The sequence below is a fragment of the Grampus griseus genome (assembly GCF_964374135.1).
Source record: "Grampus griseus genome assembly, chromosome: 3".
Lineage (NCBI taxonomy): Eukaryota > Metazoa > Chordata > Mammalia > Artiodactyla > Delphinidae > Grampus > Grampus griseus.
In genome coordinates this window covers 147,509,501-147,530,530 of record NC_139019.1, presented here as the reverse complement: position 1 = coordinate 147,530,530, position 21,030 = coordinate 147,509,501, and the positions used below count along the sequence as shown (strand labels likewise).

The window sequence follows — 21,030 nt, the reverse complement described above, 5'->3', positions numbered from 1 at the left end:
TGCGATACAGAGAAAGAGCAGCTGGAAGCAATTTTCAGAGAGCTGACTGTAAAAGGGAAAAATGGGAAGAACCCAGTTTTCCTCACTGGGCATGGAAGTATGCGAGGGCCCATCCACAGAAGGGAGTGTGATGCGCCACTAAAAATGATGCTTCCGGGTCTGTCGTACGTGGGAAATGCTGATGTCGTAATGTTCGCATTTAAAGAAATGCAAGCAGGTCCCCGTTTGACTCAGCAGTTCCACCCCCGGGGAGCCCGTCCTCCAGACGCACACACATCCAGACGTGCGCACAAGGCTCTGGGCAACCTTATTTGAAATTGTGACGACTGGAAGCAACCCAACTGCTTGTCAACGGGGGACTGGTCAATGGTACAGCCATTGTACCATGTGCAGCGGGTACAAGGAATGAGCGAAACCCGTATGTGGGGAGGGGCAGTCTGAGCTCTGGGGCTGTCTGGGCTGTCCTGTCTGTCCTATCCTGTGGTTCCTGGCTCTGCCCCCTACACCGTGGCACCTCGAGCAAGTCACCTAACCTTTTCGTGCCTCAGTTGCTTGTTCTATCCTAGGTTTGCGAGGATTAAAAAAATAAAACAGAACTTACTATGGGCTAGACACTCTTCCAAGTGCCTTTTCCATAAGAAGGCACCATCTGAACATCCCTGTGGGGAAGATAATATTATCAGACCCATCCTATACCGGGGGACACTGACGCACAGAGAGGTTAAGTAACTTGCCTGAGACCTCACAGCTAAGAAGCAGTGGTGCTTGGGTTGAAACCCACAGAGTCTGGATCCAGAGCGCACACCCTTTGGCTACTCTGCTAGAGCACCTCTCGTCTTAAGGCACAAACACGGCCAAAGGATTCTGGACAGGGCCCGCCCCTGAGTAAGAGCTGAATAAATGGCAGCTGTAGTTATTATTTTACTAATATTATGAGTAATAGAAGAACAGCTCCAAGATATAAATGGAAAAAACAAGAAATCCCAGAAAGGTTCCCTGTAGTTGGGTCCCAATTATGTAAAAAGAAAAAAAAAAAAAAAAACCACCAAACACGACATATGTTTGCAGACAGACAGACAGAGATACATAGGGGTGAGTGAAGGGGTCCCAAATGCTAACAGGGGCTTCCTCTGCGGTGGTTGACATGTGGGAAGCACGTCCTTCTTTTACTTTTTTCTTTATATATTTCTGTATTTTGAACATGTATCTTTTTTAAAAATAAAAAAATGTATCCCTGTATTAGTTGTTTACCAGAAAAAGATTATTTTTAAAAGCAGGATATGAGAATGCACAGGCAGCATGATCTCAGCCATGTTTAGAAATGCAGGGAACGGAAGGCCAACCGGATGGGACAGCATCAAATGTCAACTGATGCTGTCAGCCGGGGTGGAATTATGGGTGACTTCTCTCTCTGCTGCTCTGGATTTTCCAAAGGTATAATAGTGAGCACGCATTTTCTTTTTCCTATAATAAAAATTCGAAGTTCTTTTAAAGAAAAGCCTAAGTGCGGGGCTCTAGTGGGAGCCGCTGGGGTGGGCAGGGCCCGGTGGATCAGCACAGCCAGCAGCTTCAGGTCGCCCACCCCTCCTGGGCCACCACCTGGAGCAGGGACCGAGCCTGGAACCACATCCTTTCCTGCCCCTGCCCCCCTGGTCCCAGTCCTCTGGCCTAAGAATTTCTTTGCTCCAGAGACACAACCAACTCCTGAATGAGAAGCTGCCAGACAAATTATTTTTCTGAGAGAAAGAGAAAAAATAAAAATAAAACCAACCCATTTCAACAGGTTTCCTGGCTCGGGGCCCACTGTGCATTCAAAACTGTGATGTAATTCTCACCAAAAGCAATAACAGAACTGAATCTTTCCCTATCTCTGCCACAGACCCGCCCAATGTTCTGCCTTTCAGGAGGAAGGGAGGGAGTAGGAGGAGAAGGGCCTGCATGGGGTCCGTGCCAGGCTGGGGCAGAGGGACAGCTGGAAACCCAGCCTGCTTGTTAACAAATCTAGGGACCAGCTCATTAGATTCTCCCAACAACCTCAAGCAAGAGAGGGCACTATGCCCATTTCACAGTTGAGGAAACTGAGGCTCGGAGGGGTCACCTCAGCCAGGGTCACACAGTTTTAGTAAACAAAGGAGCCAGAATCTGACTCTAAACCAGACTCCCAGTAGGTTTTGTTTTACACAGGTAATTCATTCTGGTTGAAACACAACAAGTAAAACAAAACAAAACAGAACACACAGACACACAATGGAGTGTGAAGGCAAAAAGGATGTTTCCCACGGCTGCTAACAGCTCAGAACTGCATCCTTCTCCTGGCGACTGCTCCTGGCTGGCTGGAGGCCCCCTTGCCTTGGGATGCATCCCCCCACACCACCCTGTACCCATCAGCCGAGGATATGGATACTAACAGCCCAGCCCCCTTGCTACCAGGCGAGACAGACTACGATGTCATTCACACCCCACGGCTCCCTGTGGGATCAGGCCGCAATTAGACGTCAGCTGAACACGCACCTCTGCCTGTCTTCTCACCTCCCTCATGCCCTTACAGGTTCCTCCTGGGAGCCCTCTCTCAATAAGCCACTTGCAGAAAACCTGCGTTTTACTTCTTGGGGGCGTGACCTCAGAGACACCACGCCCCACCCCACCCCCACCCCGCAACATGGCTACTCTCCAGAGATAAACCGTTGGCAGTGTCTTGTGTTTTCTTATTCCAAAAAACATCGAAGTGCGTGCACACTTGATTACGTCCTGCCCCACAAAAGTGGGGAGAGTTTCCTGCTGCCCGTTGTTTGCAGCCTGCCATCCACTTAACTTGTCCCGGTCATCTCGCCATTTCTGCACACACAGCACTGTCTAGAGGAAGTGTCTTGCCGGAGCAGAGGGCTGCTGGGAATACTCACATTCACAGTGCAAATTGGGTAGACTGATGTTCAGGCTGACGTCAATTTTGCCCCCGCTGTCCTTGTCCGGGTCATCGACGTACAACTCGTTCACACTGAAGGAGACAAGTACAGAAGCCTTGTTGAGATGGGGACACCCATCCCGGCTGCAGGGGACAGCCAGGGACACTTCACTTGGTGACCACTGCTCAGACAACCCAGACTCCCATCTGGGGGAAGCCTGGACCTGCTCAGGCACGGCGGGGGGGGCGGAGGGGCGGGCAGGGCTCCCATCTCCGTGGCGCTCTCCAAATGTGGGCCTTACCCCTTAGAAGGAGGGGAGGAGGACTGGACGGGATGGCGGCAAGAGCACGGAGTCAGACGGATTCACTTTCCAATCCTGACTCTGCCACTTTTCTATGGAACTCAGGCAGATACCTTCACCTCTGTGAACCCTTCTGTTAAACAGGGATACCACCACCCACTGTTAATGAGGTGTTTTGAACACTCACATGAGAATTGAGACCGTTCTAGGGATCAGGGCCTGGTACCAACAGGCACACGGTTCCTGACTCCCTCCTCTCTTGAGCTCCCCCCACTCAGCCCCCCACCCTCCCAACCCCCCAGCCGGCTGGGAAGTCGAGATCCTCACCCAGGCTCTCACAAAGCCCTAGACACAGCTAGACTCATACACGTATTACTTTCCTGGGGCTGCTGGAATGAATTATCACCAAGTTAATGGCTTCAAACAACACACACTTATTCTCTTATACTTCTGGAGGTCCGAAGTCTGAGATGGGTCTGCAGGGCTGAACTCCTGGGGAGAATCGGTTTTCTTGCCCTTTCCAGCTTCTAGAGGCCTCGGCTCATAGCCCCTTCCTCCATCTTCCAAGCCAGCCGCAGGGCATCTCCTCTCCTCTCTGACCTCCTAACTCCCTCTTGTAAGGACTCTTGTGATTCCATCCTGCCCAGCTGGATAACCCAGGATCATCCCCCACCTCAAGACCCTTGACATAATCACATGTGTAAAGTTCCCTTTACCATGTAAGGTAACATACCTGCAGCCCTCAGGGACAGGGACGTGGGCATCTAGGCGGGGCGGGGGGGGGGCACAGTGTGGGCAGGTGGCCTGAACAGCTAGGCCACCCTGCTGTTGGGGACAATGGCTCCACACTGGGATCTGTCAGCAATATGCTAAGTATTCAACAAATACTTTTTGAGCGCTTACTACCTGTCAGGCACTAGACACAGCGAGGAACCAGACAGACACGGTCTCTGCCTTCATCGAGCTTAGAGAGACCACTCAGCTCCTAAACAAGCACCTTATCCCAACTTTGATGGAAAGCTGTGGGGTGCCGTGGGAGGGACTCATGGGGTGATGGACCCCTGGGGAGAGTGGGCTGGGACGCCGTCTCTGGGAGTTGAGGTCTGAAGGATGACTATGCTGTCCTGGCAAAGAGGGAGGGAGAGTCGTCGGGACAGCACTGCAGAGGTCTGGAAGCGGGAAGGGCATGGGTCGTTGGGGTAATTGGACAAAGGTCACCACGGCTGCAGCACAGAGCAAAGGGAAGTGGGTGCGATGCAGTCGGAGAAGGGCGGGGGCCAGGTTAGGTGGGCCAGAGGCCATCAGACTGGATCCTAAGCACAGCAGCACGGTCAGGCTGGCACTTTGACAGGATTCCTCTGGAGACTCAGCACCAACCAGAGGGCCCTGTGCACTAGGGAGACCTGGGAGGCTGCTGCAGTGGTGCAGGTCAGAGATGGTGGCCTGGACCCAGAGTGGTGGGGATGGAGAGGAGGGAGGGATGCAGGTACGGTGTACGGAGCAGCCAGGACTTGCTGATGGACAGGGCACAGGGGCGGGTCGAGGGAGGCATGCAAGCAGACGGCCACGTTTCTTTCTGGAACTGGGCTGGGAGCCCCTGGAAGAGAAGCAGGACTATTGGGGAGGGAAAGGTACCGAGTCCCGTACGGCCGTGCCGAGCTCAAGGTGACTTGGAGACACCGCCGAGGAGCTGCTGAGTGGACACCAGATGGCTGTGGCTGAAGCTCACTTCTGATTCCCAGGTAAACTCCCCGCAGGGAGAGGGCACCGATTCTAAAGGCCAGCCTAACGGGCAGCTACGGGGCAGTGCTTGAGGTGGCCGGGCTGTGGTTATTTTAAACATGAAGCAGGCCCCGTGGGTCCTGTCCACAGGCTGTAAAATAAAGGATTGTCAGCTCTGAACAACTGGTCTCTAAGAGAGCCTTGTAAGTGGCCACTTCTTTGTGAAAGAATGGGTCAGGCCAGGGCAAGGGCAGTTCATCTTTACTAAGACCCTGTCTCTGTGCCCCTGGCTCCTAGTGTGATACAGCTGATGCTCAATTAACAAGAAAAGGCAGGCTCAGAAAGATACCTAGAGCTTGTTTCCTTGTGGGGGTCACAAGGATGTTCCCAGAGACAAGAGAGCAACAGACTCGGTTTAGCCTTCAGACTGCTGGGCCTCCAGGCCATTAAGCCAGGAGAGGCCCCAATCAGGCCTATATGCATTCATCGTATCCCTTCTGCTCCTGTGAAATGTCCTGATCCCTATTTTATTTAGTTATTTATCTTGGCTGTGCCACGCGACATGCGGGATCTTAGTTCCCTGACCAGGGATCAAACCCGTGCCCCCTGCAGTGGAAGCGTGGAGTCCTAACCACTGGACCACAAGGGAATTCCGCTGATCCCCATTTTAGAACCAGGAAACTGAGGCTCAGAGAAGGTGAGTTCCATCCCCAAGGTCACACAGCAAGAGCTGGCCAAGATGGAACTCCAGCTCAGGTCTGCCTTCCACCAGGCTCTCCAGGGCTCATGCTGCCTCCCCTCCCTCTCGTCCTCAGCATCCAGGGTCAAAGGAGAAATTGAGCGGAGGCCTTGTCCTCTGAGGCCACAGGGTGTGAGAGAGGAGACAGGGGCCTGGGCTTGGCAGGCTCATAGCGTTGGCCCACGTCAGAGATCAGGAAGAACAAATGAGCCAGTGGCAGAGGAGCTTTGGGGACCACAGGAGGTTATGCTGGAGGAAAATCAACTTCTTCACAGCCAAATGGTCTTTCTTAAGCCTTCAGTGCCCAATTTCTACCCCTGCCTTAATTCGCAGCTCTGTAGGCTTGCTGAGTAATGAGATCACTGAGTGATTAACAGAACATCACGGAGGGAGCGCCCCCAGCTTCCCTTCCCAGCTGAGTGAGACTCTTCCTTGAAGCTACTCACCTTTCCTACCTGGGAGGCTGGGCTCTTGCACATCACTGAGGGATTGTGGGATGATGTCATCCCCTGGCAATCCTCTGGAGGTGACCTCAACACAGAGCGAGGTGAATCCCAGGTGTGGCACCAAGGTGAGCTCACCCTCGAGGCCCCAGGAGGCCTCTCCCAGCCCACAGAGCCCAGGCTCCCAGGGGCTGAAGTGCTGCCCCAGACAAAGGGGCCGAAGTGCTGGGGAGGAGATGGAAAACTCACCGGCCTGCAGAGCTTGGGGCCAGTCTGGTTACGTAAGGCCAGGACTGGCTGCTCCCAGGCACCTTCCGGAAGGGCTCCGGGCCGCAGGATCAACACGGTTCAATCACCTGTGCCGCCTGCCCAGTGAGGTCAATACAGCCGCCTTCCACGTCCAAGGAAAATGTTCCAGGGCCCCTGGGCTCCTGCCACTCCATGCCAGCGCTGCAGGCCTGCCCTCAGCTCCACTCGCAGGTGCCTGCCAAGGCTAGTTAACGTTACTGGCTGAACTGATTTTAAAAGGCAAACAGAGGCTAGAAATCAGCCCACCTGGAGGGAAAATCAATGCTTTTTGTGGATTCACCACGGCTGTGTGGGGGCTCTTGTGGGCCTGACTCCTCCCGTCACCAGCATGGGTGATGAGAACCCGTGGGGCAGTGGCAGACAGATGTGGGCTCACCTCCTGGCTCTGCCACTTGGAAGCTGGGGGACCTGGGACTAGTTGCTTCGCCTCTCTGAGCCTCGGTTTCCTCAACTGTAAAACTGGGAAAGCTTTCTATGAAGTCTGAAGATAGGCAAGATCAATCTATGGTAATAAAAGTCAGAACAGTGGTGGTGGTGGTGGTGACTGGGAGGGGGCTCCAGGGAACCTCTCAGGAGGTGGAGACGTGTTGTCTTGATGGGGTGATGGTGACACGGGTGGGAACACAGGCAAGCATTCATCAAGCCTTACCTTTAACATTCGTGCACTTCGCCGTTTGTACATTATACACATACCTCACGAGAAAGAAGGAAAGGATAAAAGGAAAGAGGGGAGGAAGAAAAGGAGAAAAAGAGGGATAATGGTTCTAGCTACTTCACAGGCCTGTGTGAGGACTCGCAGTAAAGCTGCAGGCTGTCCCGCGGCCAGGGGTGTGCATGCTATCATCTGTGTCTGAGGGCCTAGCACAGAGCACAGGCTCCTCTGGGTAAAGAGAATAAGGCGGCGTGTTGGATTTCCATGCTCTCAGGGTTCGAATCCTAGCTCTGCTACCCACTGGCTGGCTGACCTTCTACAAGGGGCTTTGCCTTCTTCACCAGCCTCAATTTCCCCAGATGTGAAATAGGGACAACCATAGACATAATCTTAGAAAACAGTATGTGCCCAATGAATGTTCACTACTTTTATTGTTATTATTAATATCACAATGTTTACCGAGTTGATAATCACAGGCACAGCGACAGGATCCACTTCACAGCATTGTGGTGAGGATGAAACATGTGTGCAAGGTCCCTGGTATATTCTAAGGCCCACACAAAAGCTTGCCTTGCTTATAACTAATCCAAGATGTCCCGGTTCTGAGCACCCAGCTGGTGCCAGGCACTGTGCTGGGGCCTTTCACATATATCAGTACTATCTCATTTAAACAGCAAGCCAGCGTTTAATAGGAGTTACTGTTCTCTTTTCACAAGGATGAAACTGGGCTCAGAGGAAGGAAGATAAAAGATTGACCAAGATCACACAGCCAGGAAGAGGCAGAGGCAGGACTGGACGCTGGAGCCACTGCTGCCCAGAACCATGCTTTTTCCACCACATTCCACTGGGTGGGGCAGGATCAATGAAAGACCGAGAGGCAGGTGGCCCCCAAGCAGACCTGCGATGAAGGGGCCACCATCTTTCTGATAATCTGCAGAGGCCCACCCCACACCACCCATGGCCCAAGTACCTACAGGACAGGAGGTGCTAAGGGCTCCACTCCCTTTGTGTCCCTCAAGCCTCCCTCTGTCGCCTCTACCCACCACACCTCAGGAGCTGCAGCATCCGCCTCCTTCCCACCCGCAGCTCTGCCCCGGATGAGGGCTCCCTGAGCGGCAGCAGAGAGCTCGTGCTCACAACCTCTGTTCGGGGCGGGGGGTGGGCGGGGGCACATTCCAGGTGGGGGACGCCAGACTGCGTCGGACTGCATGGGGGTCAGTAAGCAGTGGCCATGTAGGGAGAGAGGAAGAAAGGGACCAGGGAGGTTTGGGTGGGGGGAGAGTAGGTGGAATGTTAACGGAGGGCCTTGAAATTCTAGGCTGAGGCGTGAGTCCAATGACATCTACAGAAAACAATTTTATTTGCTTTTAGAAGAGCACTTGAATACTTCGGATTCCTGCCCAAAGTCGCTGACCTCCATGCTTAATAATTTGATCTAATGGAAACTTACCCAGCAGTGAGGCTCGCAGTAAAAGGCTTGGGGTGGGAGTGGGAGGGGAGGGATGAGATTATGCAAGCAAGCTCTCCGGGACCTTGAGTTTTAAATCCGGACCGTTCCAGGTGGAAGTTAGTGTACCTATTACCTACCAGGCAGATGTCCCCAAAGCATCTCTTTGCAGCCACCTAGTCCTGCCCCCACCCCTTTCTCCAAAGCCATCACCCTGGGACCCTCAGCCCCTCTGCCTTGGGTCACTGCCCAGCCCCCTCACCAGGCCTTGGACTCCAGGGTCACCCCGCCCCAAACCCATCTTTGCAAGAGGCGATCTTCCCGAGGCACGAACCCCATCCCATCACTCGGTGCTCAGAAGCCTTCAGGCCTCCCATTGCTCTTCCACGTGATGACCGTGGCTCCCTACCCGGCCCTGGCTCACAATCCAGGCCTCAGAGTTGGTAAGCTGGGCTCCTAGGGAGCCGTCGAGCTCCTCCTCCTGGCTAAGTTACCGGCCTACCCACTCTGGGCCTCCTACTAGAGCGTGTGAGGACACAGTTCAAGGTAACGTCCAAGTTCCAACTCGGTGGGCAATGGCTTCCTGCCTGTGAGGCCGCCTCCCCCCAGAAGGGCGCATCCGAGTCTCCCAGTGAACTATTCTGACCAAAACGTGGCAGCTGCCGTGTCCGCGGGGCTCCAAAATGCTCTGGGCAGAAAAGGACGGGATACGGGGGTCTGGGTACCAATTCTAGGCTTTGGCATCAGACAGGCCTGGGTGTATTGTTTTTTTTTTTCCCTCCTGGCCACTCCCCACAGCATGTGGGATCTTAGTTCCCTGACCAGGGATCGAACCTGTGCCCCATGCAGTGGAAGTGCAGTGTCCTAACCACTGGACCGCCAGGGAAGCCCCAGGCCTGGGTTTGACTCTCGCTCTAACCACTTACTAACTGCACTGTGCTTTTAGCTTCCTGGTGCCTCAGTTTCCCCAGCTATAAAGTGAGACTAAGGTCAGCAGCAGTCCTTGGCTCACGGGGTTTTGTGGCCTTGAAGTAAGATGAGCATTGTAAAAGGCTAGCTTAGGTGGCTGGCATGGGGTTGCCTATTGCAGATCACAGCTGAAAAGTCTGAGTTGTATTAAGCTAGAAATGATCGATGGAGAGTTCCAGTTACTACATTTTCTTATTATAAATCCTCATCGTGTTAATAATTAAGAGCAGCCAGAGCCTGGGGAGTCACAGACTGGAATGTTCCGTGGCCACGTTCTCTGAGGAGCAGGATGCCGCTCCCTTACAAACACAGAGCCTCAGAGCACCCTGGGGGGCCACTTTCCCAAGTATAATTAATGTCCAGGTTGAAGTCCCATCACCCAAACAGGTTTCCCTCCCCGTCGGGCCGGGCCAGAATAGCCTCTTATGTCACTGATAACCACAGGCCAGCGTTAGAGCGATGCTGATCCAACCAGAGGTGACCTCATTTCCTTGGGTTACAATCTCACGGCGGGGGTGGGGAGGCCAACCCACTGTGGTCACAAAACTGCCAGGGAGGGCCAGCCACCCAGAAAAGGAAAAGAATTGTGACCTGCGGTCCTTCCCGGATCAGCAGGGCTTCCCGGGGGTCGGAGAAGCTTCTGACAGAGGAAGGACCCCAAGGTGCAATCCTCTGTCCTCTGGATTTTCCTGTGGAGCCCTCGCCCGAGAGGACGCCCTTTGGGCAACTCTTGCACCTTGGTCACAAGGCCACAGAGAGAAAGGAGGCGTTAGGGTCACCGCATCATCATGGATGGAGCCTCTGGCCTGGACAGGTCTCTCTTCTCACCCCCACTGCTCTGCCTCTCCCCAGCCCTCTCACTGCCGGTGGGGAAGTGCTTATTAGCCCAGGGCCAGACACAAGGCAAACACTGAATGAATGGCCCCTCTTCCTCTCCGGGGGTGTGGTGGGACCAGCATGTTCAGAATGCCCCCAGGAGCCAGGAAGTCCTGGAGAGGGAAAGGGGACAGAGCAGTGGGAACACACTGTGCTCTTGAGAAAGAAGTGAGTCCTGCCCTGGTAAACGGAGTGAGCTGTCCCGGCTTGCTCAAGTGCCCTGCACACAGCAGCGGGGTGTGTTGCAGTCACAAGAGTGACTGCTGCAGTCACCTCCTGTTGTAGTCACCTCCTGCTGCAGTCACCAGCTCTGACGTCCAAATTCACCTGTCGGGGTGCTGCCCCGCACTCTGCCTCATTATCGGCTAAGCTGATGATTGGCTGAATGAACTGTCTCTCAGAATGTCAGCTGGAGGTGAGGGAGGTCCCTTCTTAACTCAAGGGGGAGACAAAAAAACTAACACTCACAGAGTACTCATTACATGCCAGGTGCTGAGTGGCCTTACAACCTTTCTCCCGTGAGACAGGGAAGAAATATGAAATGAGTAAATGCCTGAAGGGATATGCATCTTAAAGTATATCAGGCACTATGCTGAGCACCTTTGAAGGTAAATAATCTTGTTAAAGCCTCACAAAATAGCCCATACCTTCTCTAGCTCCTATCCTGCTTTGTTTTTGCTTCCAGAGCCCTTATCACTAATTGATACATTCCGTTGCGTTTGCTTGTGGACCATCTGTGTCCACCGCCTGCATTTTTGGCTTCTCTGAGCATGGAGTCACATGGTAGTGAATCGGACAGACCTGATGCCTGACCTCTGAGGGCTCAGGACCAAGGATGATCGCCATTAATCCATGGCAGTGTACAGAGCCTGGCCTGACTCGGGTCCACCTGCTCCATATTCTCCTCTCCCTGCCTGCCTCCTTTGCTCTAGCCACACCAGCTCTCTGTCTTCACATACACCAGGTAATTCCTGCCTCAGGGTCTTTGCACTTGCTCGTGTCCCTGCCTGGAATAGGTAAAGCCTTGCACCTGGCACCTGGGATACGGTCAGGGCTCCCTCTTTGTTGCTGTCACCTGGGTACCGCTTCTCACCTGGCTCAGAACATGAGAGGCCTGCATAGAAGCCCCCCTCCCAGGGAATGGGGCGTGACCTGGAGAGACCAGCAGGTGCCCGGCACACAGTAGGTCCTTCATAATGCCAGCAGGTCTCAATTTCTGGCTGCTCTCCCTGCTTCCACCTCCAAATCATAATGGGATGACCCGTGAAATATCCAGTGGCCCAAACGTGCACACCTGACTGGGACAGAGTCCAGGGGGAACAGAGTTCCTTGTCTGACCCCGGCCTGGTCAAGGAGCTATATCTTGGGAGGCAGACAAGCTTCCTCAGACCTGGAAGGAAGCCTTGCCTCTGATGTACCCTCTCTTGTTTGGCCAGAAATTCTGGGACCCAGAGAGGTTTGGCAACTTGCCGCCTGTCACAGAGCAGGTGGTAACTGAGCAAGGACCTGGCCCTGGATCTCCCAAGGCCTTGTCCAGTGCTCTTTCCAACACTCCATGAGGCTCCTGGGGCTTTGATGCCATCAGGGTTAAAAACAGGATCAGACAGACAGGGAAGACAAACTCTCCCACGTCGGAGGAGGGCGGAAGCTATATTCAGAAACGAGTTGGGGCGGTGGGGGGGGGTGGGCGGTGGGCAAGTCAGTGGACAAGTCCCCTCACCTCTCTGAGCCTCCGTTTCCTCATCTATAAAGAGGGGACAACTACCTCCCAGGGCTGTTTGAGGATTATAGCAGTAATGGTTACAGAGCAACAAGGACCATCTTGGGCTGAGCAGCTATGTTTTCAGTTTCCTATTGTCTTGTGGCTGACAGGGAGGCACAGGAAACCAAGAAATTCCATGAGTGCAAAAGAAAATTCCAGTGTTGGACAGGGGAGTGGGTGGCCAGAGCCCAGCCCCGTGATGACTTTCTGGGTTATAAACGTGGAAATGCAGAGGCTTGGAAGCCAGAGGTGAAGGCAGGAAGCTTCTGGGTCTAATTCATCTCAGAGGGGCATCTGATGAGGCTGTGACTGAATAATTCCAATGGCATTCGGTGTTACACAGGCCCCAGAGCATTTACTAGGTTATCTGAACAACAGATGATTCTAAGAACTGGGGTTGGATTCACAGTGCGTCAACCCGCTGCCAGGAAGCCCATGCTGACTCCTCACCCAGTGTGGGCCTAGCACAGGGAAGGGGGCTTGGTTGAGGGGGGCCAGGCTCCGATGTCAGAACCCCGCCCCCTCCACCGCCTCGGGTAGAAAGCTGCCCCCATTTTCCTCTGACTTCTTCCAGCTTTAACATCAAACGACCCTGTGATGACTCAGAGGGAGAAAAGCCCACTGGCCAAACACAGGGACGGCAGACATCAGCAAATGATTTCTGTTCATCTGCGGACCCGGGAGGTGCCTCCCTGACCCCAGAAGGGAACCAGAGTTTTCTCTTCAGCTTTAACAAAGCAATGTTGGTTTCCGCTCTGGCTTTAAAACCCTTTTAAGAAACAGAGGAGTGACGGATGCCACAGGCTTGGAAACAGGAGGTAGAAGGTTCGGAGGTTTCTCTCCTTTGTAAAGCCCCTCTCTCTTCCCATCTGGGGTCCCCCAGAAGCTCTGGAATGCCTCACCAGTGGGCGATGTAACTTACATTTCTGTCGTTATGAATCCGGTGAGCTCCGAGAGGAAAAGGAAGAGGATGAAGAGGCAGCAGCAGATAGAGACTGGAAGAAACAACACAGACACCCAGTTAAGGGTGGTGGGCACTGATGGAGGGAAGCCAGCCCCCAGACCCTGCCCTCAGAGAAAAGTTGCTTACAGGGAGGGGGAGAGAGGCCCACAGACCCTCCCCAAAGCCCCTTCTTACTCTTGGCCTCAATGTGAAGCAGCCCCCCTGTCAGAAAGGTAGACCGCCTTTGGAACTGATCTGACCCTCCCGTGTGGACCTCCCCAGCCCCCCATGCCCGCAAATAGGCAGATCCTCCAAGGCGCCAGCCCGCCTTCCCTCCGTAACAGCATTCTCATGCAGAAGTCAGTCAGAAAACAAGGGCTGCAAATCGGCGGCCCACAGATGTGTTCTGTTTGGCTCGATCGATGCATATTTTAAAATTTGGAGCTGACATTGAACAATCCAGAGATTTCACATAAAAGTCCAGATTTCTGGCTGCTCCAGAACACTCGAGCCCTTGTTCCCACAGGGGCTCTGAGCTCACCAGTTTGTTACAGGCCCCACCATCCCCTCCTGCTACCCAGATTCCAAGGCTGAGGCAGAGTGTTGGTTGCCCTCCATCACCACCCGCTGCGGCCCCATCAACACTATGCCCGTGTCCCTAGCAGAGGTGAGAACGTGAGGATACACAGTGCTGTGCTTCAAAAGAAGGGACAACTCTCTGTGAGAGTGAAGAGTTGGGGTCCTACAAGTCTGAAGTGCAGAGAGAGCAGAATGGAGCTCCAGGGTCGGCCCACATCACCTGGATTTATCTCGCCTGCCTGGCCCTTGATGAGGTTGGATTTGGTGACCCTGGACTCGCTCCTTGGGGCAGGACATAACAAGTGCCCCAGGGGCTGGCCCTCAACTCATCTCCAGATACTCCCCCTACATCTAACCACCCAGCGACCTCGAGCCACGTGCTGTTCCCTAAATATATGCTATGGCTCCTCTGTCTGGAATGTCCTTCCCCATCTTCCCTCCTCTTCCTTGGTCATCCTCTCTGCCTGGTGAACTCCTACTCATCCTCGCAGGTTGAGGCCCAACTCAAATGTCCCTTCTGGTGAGAAGCTCCCCCAACCCTCAGAGGTTGAGCTGGTCACTCTTTCCTCTGTGTTCCCAGCCTCTATCTGAACACCTTCCAAATGTTATTTGTGGCTCTCCCTTTCACTAGACTGACAGATACCCTGGAAGGCAAAAACTCCACAGCTCCAGTGCCTGGCCTGGGGCTGGGCACACAGGAGGTAATAACAGGTTTTGTGTAAGGCAGGGAGCCAGCCCCCAGAATACAGAATAAGGGCTGAGTGTGCCTCACCTGGGTTTATCATAGAGGCATGTCGTGGGCAATGGCTCACACAGCGTGGTCCCACTACTCACGTGCTGTGTCCCTGGGTAAATTAAATTAACCTCTCTCTGCCTCAGTTTCCGCATCTGTAAAATGGCACCAGTAGTAGCACTTGCCTCATGGGGCTGCTTGAGAATTTCCGCAACACAGAAACTGGACTTGAAATAGTGCCTGGCAGGTAATAATGGCTCAAGCACTAGCTCATAATTAGGATTTTCATCAGGGAGACTTTGGAGGGTGTGGTGATTTGGGGAAGGTGATTTGGCAAGTGGGTTGACCCTCAGTTTCCCGCAAAGAAAAGTTTCCAGTACCACCTGCTGATTCGGCCGCATTCTTGACAGTCTGTACCTGGTTGGCTGAGCCATCCTGACTGATGCTGAAACCAGGTTATTCGTCATCATCACCATCATTATTATTATCATCATCTATCTATGGCAAAATGTACAGTCAAAGATACGTTCTGGGCTCCCCTGGTGGCAGAGTGGTTAAGAATCCGCCTGCCAACGCAGGGGACACGGGTTCGAGCCCTGGTCCGGGAAGATCCCACATGCCGTGGAGCAACTAAGCCCATGCGCCACAACTACTGAAGCCCCTGCGCCGCAACGAAGAGTAGTCCCCGCTCGCTGCAACTAGAGAAAGCCCGTGCGCAGCAACAAAGACCCAACTCAGCCAAAAATAGATAAATAAAATAAATAAATTTATTAAAAAAGATACATTCAGAAGCAAGAAGGCAGAGAACAAGTGTTTGTGGGGCACCTACCACATGCCCTGCTGTGAGAGTGTTAACAGATACCTGTCACTGCACACTCCCATGTGAAAGAGGGTATGAGCCCGTGTGGAGGGTGTAGAAATGGAAGCTCAGAGTGAGGAAGAGAGTGGCCCAGGGACACACTGGGTGGCAGGTGGGGGCGGGGGTGGGGAGGGCTGGAACCTGAGGGGTCTAGAGCCAATGCCCTAAGAAAAGGAACCCCGAGACTCCAAGTGAAGGGTGAGGCAGGGACATCCCCAGAGTCCCCACCAAGCCTCCAAAACCACACCCAGACATGGGGCATACTAGAATGACTCCCCAGTTCTTCCAAACTTTGAAAAAGCTGTATAGGGCAGAGTTTAAGGGTTTTACTTTTTCTTGGAAGAAGTAACACATGCAAGTGATAAGAAAAATCATCAAGCTGTATAAAAAGGCAAACTGTGTGAGTCTCTTTCTCACTCCCGACCGACAGCCCCCTGCCCAGAGGTACCACCCCTACAGTCTGTGTCCTGACACGGGCATACGAGTTTTTCCTCTAATCAAACAGCATAATGTACACATGCCTTCTTTTTTAAAATTAAATTAAATTTATTTTTTTTGCCTATGTTGGGTCTTCGTGGCTGCACATGGGCTTCTCATTGCAGTGGCTTCTTGAGTTGTGGAGCATGGGCTCTAGACGCATGGGCTTCAGCAGTTGCGGCACGTGGGCTCAGTAGTTGCGGCACGCGGGCTCTAGGGCACACGGGCTTCGGTAGTTGTGGCTCACGGGCTCCGCAGTTGTGGCTCGTGGGCTCTAGAGCGCAGGCTCAGTACTTGTGGCGCACGGGCTTAGTTGCTCCGCGGCAATGTGGGATCTTCCGGGACCAGGGATCGAACCCATGTCCCCTGCATTGGCAGGCGGATTCTTAACCACTGTGCCACTAGGGAAGTCCCTGTACACATGCTTTCAACCGTGCTTTGCTCACTCAGCAATCTATGTCTAAGCAGGTCCCACATCAGTTTATACAGAGTGGCCACGTGGCTTGTTTGTTTTCATGGCACAGAAATTAATTTCAAATGTCTTCTCCAGCTGCTGAACAAATCCACTGCAGAAGACCAGCTGGCAATCCGAATTTCCCAGGCTCACATCCCTCCCCTTCTCACCTGCACACTGCAGCTGTGATGCCTCCTGCTAAAGAATCCTGCCAGGTGGGCAAAGCACCCTTCTCACTTGAAATCTCACACCTTTTCTGACCCACGTTTCAGAGCCATTTTCACCCTTCCCACCCCACCTTCAAGCCCCAGCAACCCACAGGTTGCCATAATGATGAACAGGCCCAAACTCGGGAGGTGTTTTTGAAGGTCAATGATGACTTAGGCCAGTCCAGGTTTTCTAGCTGCCTTCCTTGCTCCAAGCCTGCAAATGGGCCCCAAACTTCTGACTCTATGCAGATCAGAGGTGGGGGTATAGGGATGGGAAGGCCTCTTTGTGAAACCTGCGTGTGTTGTCCCAGGCTCGGACCTAGCAGCGGGGTAAGTGCGGAGTCTGCTCAGCTGAATCCGAGTGTCCGGCAGCCCCTGCTGTGTGTCTGCTTTCCCCTACCTTGTCCCCAGACTGGAAAGACAGAGACAATGTCTCAGCACCCCTGGGGCCTCAGGGTCTAGCGTAGTGCCTGGCTCAGAGAAGGTATGAAATAAATATCTGTTGAGTGAGTGAATGAATGAATAAAAACCATGAGGGCAGGTAGGAAGTATTTCCACCAGAAAAGCCTTCTGATACTGTAGAGTTTTTCAATCCATGTTTGGGCAAGATGCTCAGGCTCTGTGACTCCAGACTTCTTCTGAAACGGACTCAGGCACTGGACAGCAGGAATGTGACACCAGGAGGATGCTCGCTAGTGGGAGATCCGGTGCAGCCAGCAAAGGGGGCACCGGACCCAAGACCCAGACACCAGCAAGTCAAGCAATCTGTGTAAGGCCACATAAGCACTTCAGTGGAGAAGGCAAAATTCAAACCTCGACTTGTGAGTCTCCAGTGCCCTTGCTGGTTCCTTCAGTTATTAATAGCACTTACTGTGACGTCATGAAATGGTGTGTTTCTGTATCTGCCTGCCTGCTCAGCCATGCACTCTTCAAGGACAAAGACCGAAGCCCATTCATCAAGTTGGTCCCAGGACACGGCACACGGCCTGGCCCCAGACCTGGCTGATAAATATTTGTTCACTAAATGGTAGCTAAGGGCTGGCTTCCCGTGCTCACGCCTTTCCTCTTGTGCAAGGGAACTTGCCCTCTCACACACTGTGCTGGAGACTGCAAATCAAACCACGTCCCGGGAGGGCCACTTGGCAGTACCTTCTACATTTCACAATGCACATGCCCTTTGACCCGGTAATTCCTCTTCTAGGAAAGTTACCTTACAGAAATAACCATACAAGGATACAAACACATATGGACAAGGATGTCTATAATAGCGATAAGCTGGAATCAGAACGCCCATCCTCGGGAGGCTGGTTACATAAACCGTGGGTCGGCCAGATAATGGAAAGCAGCACATGGTGGCCGTTTACGTGCTGGTGTGAAAGGTGTGCAGGATGTGTCGGTTAAAAAAGGGCAGGGAAGGACGGTGTGCCCAGTACGCTCCTGTCTGCGCTTAAAATGACGACACAGGTATTTCAAAGACTGAATATGTTTTTTTAAAAATTCTAGAGGGATACAGACCTGATTGTTAAACATACTCGATAAGGGAGAGAACCGCAGAGCCTGCAAAGAAGTGGCCTGAGCTGTTGGTGGTAGGAAGGGGACAGGAAGCCTCATTGGAATTTTTGTGACCAGGTCATAAACTAATTGAACGGGTAGATGAACAAGCCCTCTTCCTCTTATGTACCCCGAGTACCTTTTCCGTGGGGATCAATGCACAAAGTGTCACAGCTCCTGCGGTCACGGACCCTCATGGGCTGCGGGCTCCAAGAGGACAGTGATAAGAAGAGGTGCACGGTCCAGCCGCACTGAGAGTTTGGCACGTACCCCATACTTGACAGGCGTGATCACACTTAACCCCCAGATCAGAAAACTGAGTCTCAGAAAGGTGAAGTGACTTGCTCAGGGTCACCCAGCTGCTAAATGGGAGAATGAACCCAGCTCGGCCAGAGCTGAAGCGAGCAGGACATGAATTCTGCTGCCTGGCTGCTCTGTTCTCTTCTCCGGGGATGTGGACAGCCAGACTCAAGAAGGCATCTGCAGCTTGGACGACCTAAGCTAGAGGCAGAGCCAGCCGGGGTGCAGGGATCCCCAAGGTCATCCCCTGACCTGATAATGGCCTGCCCTGGGAAGCAGCGGTGGACTCCAAAATGACTGCCCGGCCCCAGGGCCCTGCTCAGGGGACAGTCCACGGGGAGGGTCCCTCTCCCACACCAAGCACTGGAGAGGCCCACCTCTTGCAAGCTGTGAAACTTCAGACAAGTCACTTCACCTCTCTGAGTCCATTTTCTCATCTGGAAAATGTGGGTAGAGCCTTCCTGCTTGCAAAGTGCTTGCGGTTTGTTTTTATATCTTTTAAAATAAACTTTATTGTGGAATAATAATAGACGCAAAGATAGTACAGAGCGTTCCCATCCGCCCTTCGCCCAGCTTCCCCTTATGTTAACATCTTACATAACCCTGGTATGTTTGTCAAGATGAAGAAATTAACATTGTCCAATACTGTTAACTATGTTACAGACTTATTAGATCACTCATTTCTCCGCCAGTGCCTGTTTTCTCTTCCGGGACCAGACCTGGTATCCCATTTTACATTTAGTCATCGTGCCCTTAGTCTCGAAACTGTGACGGTTCCTCAGTCTTTTCTTGGTTTTCAAGACCTTGCCACTTTCAAAGAGTCTTGGCCAGGTGTCCTGTAGAGGGTCCCCCAGGCTGGGGCTGTCTGCTGCATTCCCATGATTAGACTGGGTTGTGGTTTTGGGGGAAGATCCCACGGAGGTGAGGTGCCCTTCCCATCAAATCCCATGGCAGGCAGTGGGCACGTGACAGCTACGTCGACCTCTTCCTCACTGGTTGATGCTAACCTTTGTCACCTGGTGACGGGGCAGGCTCTGGATGTCTCCACCATAGTTACTACTTCCTTTCCATTCTCTCCTCTTTAATAGTGAGTCACTAGCTCACACTCCAGGAGAGGAGAGCTGAGCTGTACCTCTCAGAGGGGGATATATTCATAAATATTATTTGGAATTCCTCTATAAGGAAGGTTCAACCCTTCCCTCCCATTTATTTAGATCAGTATGGACTCCTGGACCTTTTTCTTAATTCTTTGGGTAACGAGCCAATAATGCCATTATTTATTGTGCTACTCAGATTGCCCTGTGTTGGTCTTTGCCCTCTTTCAGGCTGCCTCCTGTGGCCTGCTGACACACCTCCACCCTGTGCTTTTCCTCTGGGCATTTTTTTGCTTTCTGGCACGAGGTGTTCCAGGCTTATTTTGTACACTTCCTGTCCCAGCCCTGCAATCAGTCATTTCTCCCAGGAGCCCTGGGTCCTTTTAAGTAGAAGACTGGCATTCAGAAACCAAAATCTGAGTGAGAGGATTATTTTTTTAAATGGATAGAAACATCCTTATGTTAAAAACTCAAATAGTCTAAAAGGTGTGAAGAGAAAAGTCAGTCTCCCTCCAATCCATGAGCCCCCGTTTCCCCTCCCAAGGACAGCTACTCCTTTTTTTTTTTTTTAATTTATTTATTTTTGGCTTCGTTGCTGACATGGGCTTTCTCTAGTTGCGGCGAGCGGGGGCTGTTCTTCGTTGCGGTGCGCGGGCTTCTCATTGTGGTGGCTTCTCTTGTTGCAGAGCACAGGCTCTTGGCACGCGGGCTTCAGTAGTTGTGGCACACGGGCTTAGTTGCTCCGCGGCATGTGGGATCTTCCCAGACCAGGGATCAAACCCGTGTCCCCTGCACTGGCAGGCGGATTCTTAACCACTGCGCCACCAGGGAAGTCCCTGGGGCAGCTACTCTTGATGATTGATTTCTGGTGTCTCCTTTCAGAAACAGGTGATGCTATACCTTACAGCGTTACAGTGAGGACAGAGAAGAGCTGAGGGACTAGAGGCAGGGCCCAGCAAGATGCCCATCATTTCTTCCCTCCTCCTGTCTCTCTGTCTTCCCTCCCTGGCCCAGCATTTCTGCAGAGGGCGGGCAGGCACAGGTACGGAGAGTGGGGAGAGGGTCGGGAGCAACGGAAAGAAGGAGGCTACTCACTAATGGCCCCGGTGTACGTCGGCTGTGTGAGGTCCTTGGGCACCTTCCTGTAGATGTCAAACCTGTGGAGAGCAAAGGGGACGGGGTGAGGTGGGCGCAAAGGGCAGGTGTCAGGCAGCGGGGGAAATGGTGCTGGCTGGTGTGCCCAGCAGCCGCCATTCTTCCCCAAACCATTTCCTCCAAGAGGCCTGAAGGACGTCCCCTGCCCCCCATGGGATCCTGGCTCCCACACCTCCTTTGTCGCACTGCCTCACTACTTATCACCCCCTGAGACAGATGGCCTGGACCCCTCATCTGATTCTGGTTCTTGGTTGGTCTTGCCCCCAAGAGAATGTAAGCTCCATGAGGGCAGGGACCTTGTTAAGTGTTGTGCCCTGCCGTGTCCCCAGACCCTTGCTTGGGCCTGGGGCACAAGAGGCCCCTAGTAAGCACTGGGGGAATGAACTGAACCTGGGCGTTGGCTTTGTCTGACGCTGAAGGGAATGGGCAAGCGCAGTCTTTCCTGAGTTCTCTGACGGCGCTGCATTCTTGCCTGGCGTCACCTCTCCGCCCCCTCTTCCATTTCCTGTCTCTACCTCCTCTTGTTTCCACTCCCCCCTTCCCCAGCTTCTGC

The 21,030-nt window shown here is 53.0% G+C and overlaps 1 protein-coding gene across 2 annotated transcripts in view; it reads right to left on the bottom strand.

Annotated features, from left to right (window-relative positions):
- The window catches only part of ERGIC1 (endoplasmic reticulum-golgi intermediate compartment 1), a 106,204-nt gene that overhangs the window by 35,319 nt on the left and 49,855 nt on the right, over positions 1 to 21,030 (bottom strand). The window contains exons 1-4 of one of the 2 annotated variants that reach the window (XM_082650480.1): positions 20,650 to 20,859; positions 20,418 to 20,479; positions 13,046 to 13,118; positions 2,901 to 2,995 (exon numbers count right to left, since the gene is read on the bottom strand). In XM_082650480.1, coding sequence (XP_082506606.1) covers positions 2,901 to 2,995; positions 13,046 to 13,118; positions 20,418 to 20,479; positions 20,650 to 20,711 — 292 coding nt within the window. In that variant the 5' untranslated portion in view covers positions 20,712 to 20,859. Of the gene's footprint in view, positions 1 to 2,900; positions 2,996 to 13,045; positions 13,119 to 20,417; positions 20,480 to 20,649; positions 20,860 to 21,030 lie in introns of those variants that run through there. The other variant, XM_082650481.1, reaches the window with a different exon arrangement.